General features: G+C 45.0%; 1 protein-coding gene across 1 annotated transcript in view; it reads right to left on the bottom strand.

The window, feature by feature from the left end:
* Positions 1-8,999, bottom strand: part of TRPV1 (transient receptor potential cation channel subfamily V member 1) — a 38,555-nt gene that overhangs the window by 1,940 nt on the left and 27,616 nt on the right. The window contains exons 9-12 of the mRNA XM_004376247.2: positions 7,446-7,768; positions 5,838-5,965; positions 5,140-5,255; positions 5-156 (exon numbers count right to left, since the gene is read on the bottom strand). Coding sequence (XP_004376304.2) covers positions 5-156; positions 5,140-5,255; positions 5,838-5,965; positions 7,446-7,768 — 719 coding nt within the window. The remainder of the gene's footprint in view (positions 1-4; positions 157-5,139; positions 5,256-5,837; positions 5,966-7,445; positions 7,769-8,999) is intronic.

Below are 8,999 nucleotides of genomic sequence, written 5' to 3'. Positions count from 1 at the left end.
CAGCAGAATCTCTGAAGACTTCAGCATCTTCTGGCTTAAGGGATCCAGCAAAGCGCCTCAGGTGAACATCCTCAGGGTGGGCAGCGGGCCTTTCTCGAGTACTTGCATCTCTTAAAAGGGGAACCAAGGCAAAGTTCTTCCAATTTCTCCCTGAAACTGAAGGGTAAAACATCATTATTGCCTTGGAGGCAGTAAAACAAACAGACATTTACTTGTTGGTCTCACAAATCTCAAGATGAAAGGAGGCCCAGGCAGGTGGGGCACTTCCTGAGGCACAAGAATTGGTGCAATTTCCTCTGTCCTCAGCTGCTTGCAGAGTCTCATCCGCTCTGGCAGCTCCTTAAACTCCCTTCCCTTACCTTAACTGACTGACTTGTGACCTCACGTAAGAGTCCGCAGCTTGCCTCTCTCAGCCTCCATTTCCTCCCTGCCCAAATGTGAGGGAAAGCAGGTCTCCATAGAGCAACACTGGGACCTGCCCCTTGAGAGGCTCCACACAGAGTCAACTCTGTGGTGGTAAACACCAGCCAGAGAATCAGGATTAGGGGCCCAGGCCCCATCAGAGCATAGCAGATTGGGAACAGCGCAAAGGGACCATGGTGATACTGGACCTTGAATGGGGGCCTCAGGTGTGATCTGAAATCCCAGGAAGCTCCTTGAGGAAGACACAGCTGTCACCTCCACCACCACCTCCAGCTCCTTGGCTGCCTCAGAGAAATGACTCTGCCAAGATGGAAAGCTCTTCTTCCATTTTCCAGAGCCCTGGGCAGCCAAACCTCCTGGTTGGCCACCTCAGGTCTGATGTCTCTGGAAAACCAGCTCTCACCGCTCAACCTCAGGCCACAGTCCAGACCCCTCTACTGGGATCCAACACTGGTCACATCTCAAAGGTGTCAGGAATGCCAGAGACAGACCCTATGTTGACTGCCCCAGCTGAATTCTCCAGGTCCTGGCATTCCTCCAGGCCTGCAGGAAGAGCTTCAGCAGGCCAGAGCTTCAACACTGGCCTGCGCTCTAAACCAAGTCTGACATTGGGCACCAATTGTTGAAGAAGGATCCCTTGGGCATAAAGGCAGGAGGGCTCGATGGGGAGACAGGCCAGGTTCTCACTGGGATACCATCTACTGGCTGCCTGGGTGATGGGGGCACCCAGCTTCAGGGATTGCATGACCCAGCCCCAGTTCCAGGGCCCTCAAAGTAGGTATGCGATTCCCAGGGCCCATTTCTCATTCCCACAAGTCCTGATGCCAAAACCCCCTCAGATGTACTCCCTAGCTCCTCTACAGACCACTTTTCTTCCCTGGCCTTTCTTTCATGCATTTCCTCACCCCCTCCCAATCACATGCACTGTGTGAGTGGGGAGAGGTCTTTCTTTTCTGAATTATCTGACTATTTATTGTTTATTAATATTGAGGAAAAAGTATTATTTGTATTTCCACCCTTACAAAGTTGGATAGGAAAGCAAAATCCTCAGAAAATAATCACTGATTAATTAGACATGTAAAATCAGGACACCTCCAGTCATCCTCTGCTCCCCACCCCAATTAACACAAAGTGTGTGTATCCCTGCCACTGGGCCAACATCTTTATGTCTTTATTAATCTCACAGTGAATGTGTAATGTTGTAAACAGCCAACAATATCATACAAACATAATGTATGCAGAGTGAAATAGCAAATCTTGTCAAAGATACGGGATTTTATGAAACCAATAAGAGTGATATCAGAAAACTGCTGAAATCACTTGCAACTTCTTCTTCGACTTGCTCTCTGGCAAAGTTAGACCAGCTAGCAACTGAAGAAAAGATAGTCAATAAGTACTTTAACATGACACAGGAGTGCTTTCAATGAGACTTGTGAGAAAATTACAAGATTACAGGAGGGCCTTGGGAAAACTGATGAAGCCCTTGAGTAGTTTTCCAAAAATGAGCCTCTTAATAAAATAGATTTCCACTTCCAGCTATGATGAAATAACCGGTACTGGGCTAGCCATCCTGTTGTAAACAATCATAAACCTGGACAAAATACATACAGCAAATATTTTCAGGTGTAGGACAAGAGGCAGTGAAAAACTCCAATCCTCAGGAGAAGTGAAATTCACAAGGTGAGGCCCATGATCACCCTGACTCTCTGCTTAGGGATGATTTCCCCAACTATGGTGCAGTGAGCTGGTTTCCAAGAAGAATATGGCGGTTTCTCTGAGCTAACAATGAAGAGATCAGAGTCTTGGGAAGAAGAAGTAGTTAGAATTTGTGGAGCAGAGAACAGGAGAAGAGGAAGAAGAGAGCTGTGGTAGTGGAGACCCAGAAGACTTTGAGCAGAGGTCCCCACAAGTCCTTGATTGAGAGTAGGGCTGTGCACACACAAAGTGAGACTGTATGAAACTTATCAGAGAGTGGCTGCTGCAGGGTTGAAAGTGGAACATAGACACTAGAAGTTGAGCAGTGGTGAGGATACTGAAGTCCAGCCCAGTCAGAGTGGAAAGACCTCCTTAACACCCTTTCAAGACCTTGAGGATCCAGCCAAGATATCAGAAAGGCCCCACTTAAGAGTAAGGACTACGCCCTAGAGTAAGGCTTACTCAAGACCCACCTTAACAAAGCCTAAAGCCAAGCCCTGACAAGATCCTTAGTGGATATAGAGTGTAGAGATTAAGTACCACAGGTTTGAGGGGTTTGGAAAATATCTTGGGGTTTTCACAGATCCACCATAACAAAGATTAAAACTAAGCCTGCACAAGTTCAAGATGATTCATCAGTAATCGAACTGCCAACTAGAAATAAGAAAATCAATACTCTCTAAAGGAACATATCAGAATCCAGAATCTCTACAATATATCATCCACAATGTCCAATACACAATTAAAAATTACTAGACATACAAAGAAACAGGGAAGTGTTTCCCATGGTCAAGGAGAAAGAAATCAATAGAAAATGACCCCTACGTAGTCCAGATGTTGCATTTAGCGACAAAGAATTATAAATATGTTCAAACAGCTAAAGGAAAATATGCTCTTAATCTCAACAGGGAAGTAGAAATTATAAAAAAGAACCAAATAGAAACTCTAAAACTGAATAATAAAATAATTGAAATGCAAAATTCATTGAATGAACTTAATAGCAGTTTGGAAATAGTTGAATAAAAGGTCAGTGATCTTGAAGACTAATCAATAGAAATTATCAAATTTGAAGAACAGAGGGAAAAAAATGAAAAATGAACAAGCCTCTGTGGGACAATATCAAATGGTCTAATATACATGTAATTGGACTCCCAAAAGAAAAATAGAGGGTAAATTTCTGGGAAAAAAAGAAAAAAGGCTGAAAATTTCCCAAATTTGATTTTAAAACATATATATGGACATACGGATCCAAGAATTTCAGCAAACCCCAAGCAAGATAAATACAAAGAAAAACTTACCTAAGCACACATTATTCAAACACTGAAAATTGAAGGTAAAGAGAATATTTTTAAAGCAGCCAGAGAAAAACAGAAGCATTACATACAGGGAAACAATTTAAATAATAAATGACTTCTCGTCAGAAATGATGAAGTCTAGAAGACAATGGAGAGACATAGTTAAAGTGTAAAAATTAAAATTAACAAAATTTTAAAAGTTAGTAACACAGAATTCTATAGTCAGTGAAAACATTTTTCAAAAATGAGGATGCAATGAAGACATTTCAGATAAACAAAAGCTGAGGTAAAATTAATCTATAGTAATATAAATCAGATTAATAGTTACCTGGGATGGACAGAATGGAATTGATTGTAAAGAGTCATGAGGGAACTTTCTGGCATGATGGAAATGTTTTATATCTTGACTGAGGTGGTGGTTGCCTGAGTATATATACATTTGTCAAAACTCATTGAACTGTACATTTAAAATGTGTACATTTTATTGTATGTAAATTATGCCTCAATAAAGTTGTTAAGTACATAAAATAAAAATAGGAGCTTCTCTGTGAAATGATATCAAATATGAAAGATGAAATATTGTGTTATCAGGCAAGTTGGTCTGAAAATTATGCCCTCTTCTACCCCCTCAAAAAATTACCAACATGGTTAATTTTTGTTCATTTTAAGAATTAGTGAAAAGTTACAATTATAACAAAATTTGTTAAGTATAAACTATTTTTGCTTCATTTTCAAGGTAAAATTTAAGGTCTTCAATTATATCTTTAATTTACTGTTTACTGTTAAATGTTTACTGTTTATTATTAAATGCCTTTTTTTTCTGGTAGTAATTGTCCTCAAAGGTTTTCTGCTCAAGGTGTAACCTTTATTCTCCTCATTCTTCCCTCCTCTCTTGCCTGTCTAGATGTGCTCATGTAAGTGTTCACATGTACCTGTTTGTGTCCATATAACCTCACAGAGGTATGAGTGCAGACACGGGGTATGAGGGACAGGGAAGAGGAGGCAGCACAGCCCACAACCCAGGTGGATGAATGTAGGGCAAGCTACTTCCTCTGGAGCATTGAGAACAGGTGCCTGGGCCAGGGGTGCTAGGTAGAGCTCGCTTGCATGGGCACATGGATCAGTCAGCTGTGCAGGCATGTGTAAGAACACACAAGAATGCCCATGACAGAGTGTGCGCATATGGTTGACATTTGGGGTTTGTTATGGATTGAGTTGTGACCACAAAAAGTTATATCTAAGTCCTAACCCCTGTACATGTAAATATGACTCTGCTCAGAAATAGGAGTTTTCTTTTGTTATGTTAATAAGGTCATACCAGAGTAGGGTGGGTCCTAAACCTAACCCCTTCTGAGTATGTGAAGATTCCTCTACAAGTCAATGAATGCTAAGGAATGCCTGGAGCTACAGAAGGTGAAAGAGACAAGAATCTTCCTCTAGAGCCCAGAGAGAGAGAAGGAGCCTAGCCCTGCCAGTGCCCTGAATTCGAACTCCTAGTCTCCAAAACTGTGAGAAAATAAATTTCTGTTCTTTAACTCCACCCACTTGTGGTATTTTTTGTGGCAGCACTTGGCAACTAAGACATGGTTGTTACAGTGCCCAGGTCCTATGGGGGTGAGGAAGGTCTGCAAGGAGTGGGGGACCCCCAAGGCTTCACCTGCCCAACATCAGGTCACCAGACAAGTAGGCCCATCCATGCCACAGTGCCCCTCTCCTCATCCCTCACCTCTGTTTGGTCGCAAGGAGAAGCTCAGGGTGCGCTTGACACCCTTAGAGTTGCCCGGGTCTTCATTGATGATGCCCACGTTGGTGTTCCAGGTGGTCCAGTTCACCTCATCTACCCTGCAGTATGACGGAATGGGGGAACAGGGAGTTGGCAGCCTAGGAGCCATGCCCGGCTTCCCAGTCCAACAGCTTGGCCCCTCAGATCAATCCCAAGAAGCCCATAGATCAAGATGGAGACAGAGCCAGTAAGGGAAGGGCAGAGAGGGGCCTGCTTTTTGGATACCACCACTGAAGACATGTTCTCTGGCCACACCATGGGCCCCAGGGACTGTAAACTTACTTCCCTGGAAGGCAGGATTCCTGGTTCTGACCTTGATCACTGAGTGATTCCTGGATAACCTCAAATTTTCCAATATTTAATGTCTGAGTCCCACCAGCTGAGATCTAAGGGGGTCCCCTATGCCCACAGCTGAGCTCAGGACCAGTCCCTGTACCTACAGCTGGTTCTGGGAGGGTCCCCTATACTCACAACTAAGCCCTATAATGGCCCCTGTACCTACAGCTGACCCCGGGTGGGTCTCCAGGATCACCGCTGGACACTGGGGCAGGCCTCTGTACCCATAGCTGGCTCTGGGTGGGGCCCCCATGCCCACAGCTGAGGCCCAGAGCTCCCAATGCTGTTTCCTGTTTGGGCATTACCTGAAACACCACCTGTAGTCATCCTTGCCGTCGGGTGTATACCCCACCTGCAGCAGCTTGCCTGAGCGGAAGGCTTTCCTTATACATTTAAGGAAGCTCTTTTCTGTGTCCAGGATGGTGATGGCTCTCTTTGGGAGGAAACAGACAAACAAAGGTCAGCGGGGCAGAGGGCTTATCCAAGGGCTGCCTGTGGCTGCCAGTGCCAGCTAGCAAGATTAGCCTCCCTGGGGTCTCTCCCAGTCCTAGATGCCTCTGAGCTCCCAGGGCCCTTTACATCAAGCTAGGTCCTGCGGCCCATTTGGTGCACATCCCGTGGAAGGAGCTCAGCCAGTGTGGCCCCAGACCCTCCCAGGCACTGCTGGTGCCTTCCAGGTCTTGGCAGGATAGCCCCATGAGGGACTTGTTGTATACCAACCCCAGACCCTTCCCTAGGTGCTCATGAAGGGGCAACATAACATAGTGGTTAAGAACAGAGCCTCGGCAGTGAGACTGCCTGGTGTTGATCCTGGCTTTGCTACTTATTAGCTGTGCAGCCTTAGACACAGATACCTAAATTCTCTGTGCCTCAGTGCCTTCATCAAAAAATGGGGATAGTTAAAAAAAAAAGGGAGGGATAGTAGTAAAATCCAATTGCTACAAAAGGACAGCATGTTTGGTAAAATAGCTGGCCAACAAAAATGAGAGAAATCCTCAGTGAGATGGATTGACACAACAGCCTCAAGTACGGACTCAATCATGAAGATGGTGCAGGAACGGGCAATGTTTCGTTCTTTGTACATAAGGTTGCCATGAGTTGGAGCCAACTCAGTGGCAACGAACAACAACAATAGTAGGATTGTTGAGAGGATCAAATGCGATAATGTAAGTCACTTAGAACAGTTTGTCAAACTGTAACGGCTTGCATGTTGCTATGATGCTGGAAGCTATGCCACCAGTATTTCAGATACCAGCAGGGTCACCCATGGTGGACAGGTTTCAGCTGAGCTTCCAAACGAAGACAGAAGGCACTCAAAATATACAGTGGCTGCAACAATGGATTCGAGCATAACAACGATCATGAAGATGGTACAAGACCAGACAACACTTTGTTCTGTTGTATATGGGGCACCACGAGTCGGAGTGACTCAACAGCAACTAACAACAACTTTATTATAATAATGATACTTTTATTAGTAGTGGTTGAGGAGAGAGGTGGACTAAGTAGCTCAGAAAAGTAGCTATCGGGCAGCCCGCCCCATATTAACTGTTTCTCCTGAGTCTGGTCTGTGGCTCCCACCATAGGTCAAGGTCCTCTGAGGCGGGCATCCCATGGGGCTAAGTTCTCTGTCTCCCTCCCTCCAGCATCGCCCAGTCCATGGCTAAACAGTGAAAACCAACTGAGCTAATCTGGCACTGCAGCACAGCACAGATGATGCTCAGCAGGGAAACCCCACAAGAGGAGCCAGAAGCGAGTAAACTGAGGAGATGCTGCTGCCTGATCCCCAGGCCTGGCTGAGCTTTCTGCCCTTCCCCAAATCCTGCACGGACTCACATGCCCGACTGTGTAATGCAGCAGACAGAGTGGCTGATGCCCTGTTGGCTGCGAACACAGCCCACCAACCAACCCACCTGCAACTTCCAGATGTTCTTGCTCTCCTGCGCAATCTTGTTGACAGTCTCGCCCATGAGGGCAATGAGCATGTTGAGCAGCAGGATGTAGGTGAGAATCACATAGGCCAGTAACAGGATGATGAAAACAGCCTTGAATTCATAGTTCTCAGTGAACTCCAGGTCACCCATGCCGATGGTGAACTTGAACAGCTCCAGACACGTGGAGTACAGGCTGTTGTAGGAGCTGTCAGGGGGCCGGCAGCCAGGCCCCCGCCATCTGTGCGATGTGGGCTCAGCCGCCACAGACTTATTATTCCCCTCCTCAATCAGTGTCACCACCGCTGCAGGGTATGGGGAGGAGAAGTATGGCTGGCTGGAAGCCAAGATCTTAGGCCCACTGACATGCATACCCCCTACCCCAGGATGGGTCGGCAGCAGAAACACTGCTTGGCTATGCGTGCCTTTGTGAAATAAGGGGGAAGAAAAATACCCTTTCTTCAAAACTACCAGAAAATATCATAATATACTGTTATTGTTTTGAACTTTATCACCATCTATTAGAAAAAAATCTTAAAATAAATATATCAGTCTGTATATGATATGAATAGAGCCACCTTTGAACCACGGGAGCTGAGAAGCTCAGAGTAAGATGGTCTCTTCCTGCATTCTGCAATCTTCTCTGGTAAATATACTACTGCAGCCTGGGAGCTTCTATAGCAGTTGTGTGCACTAGTTACTGCATATCCAGTGTTCGCTAACCCCCTTGGTCTAATCCCTTCCTGGGTTACCGATACATAGGACTTTCAGACCCAGGTGCCAGAGCTCACACTGATCCCTATCAGGTGCCTCCTAGTCAATGCTGCCTTCCCATCCCAGACAATGGTTCTAAGACAGGTTGTAGGGTGGGAACAGGGGAGGGTGCTTCACGTGATCTATGTAACTCCAGAGCACACATGAAGATAAATGCAGAGCCAAGTGCCCAAAAACTTAAGTGGACATGTCAAGAGGGCACAGGAGCCAGCTTAAAGGGGCTCCCACTGACCAAATCTCAGACAATTAAGAATCCATGAACAAAGAATCCATGAGGCCATACTAACATTGATAAACAAGTGTTGGGAAAATGGAAAGCTTTCTTACAGGTGAATGGCAACTAATAAATGTAGAAGAAATGATGTAGTTAGAAAAATCATCATTTGGCAATCATCACAGAACTATGTTCTACTATGCCGGAAATGACAAATTCAAGAGGAATGGCATTGCATTCATTGTCAAAAAGAACATTTCAAGATCTATCCTGAAGTACAACACTGTTAGTGATAGGATAATATCCATATGCCTACAAGAAAGACCAGTTAATATGACTATTATTCAAATTTACCCACCAACCACCAAGGCCAAAGATGAAGAAATTGAAGATTTTTACCAACTTCTGAAGTCTGACATTGATCGAACATGCAGTCAGGATGCATTGATAATTACTGCTGATTGGAACGTGAAAGTTGGAAACAAAGAAGAAGCATCAATAGTTGTAAAATATAGCCTTGGTGATGGAAACAATGCCAGAGATCTCAT

Source organism: Trichechus manatus, unplaced genomic scaffold, assembly GCF_000243295.1.
Source record: "Trichechus manatus latirostris isolate Lorelei unplaced genomic scaffold, TriManLat1.0 scaffold00040, whole genome shotgun sequence".
Taxonomy (NCBI): domain Eukaryota; kingdom Metazoa; phylum Chordata; class Mammalia; order Sirenia; family Trichechidae; genus Trichechus; species Trichechus manatus.
Note: the sequence above shows the minus strand (reverse complement) of the source record. Positions and strands in the feature narration are given on the sequence as shown.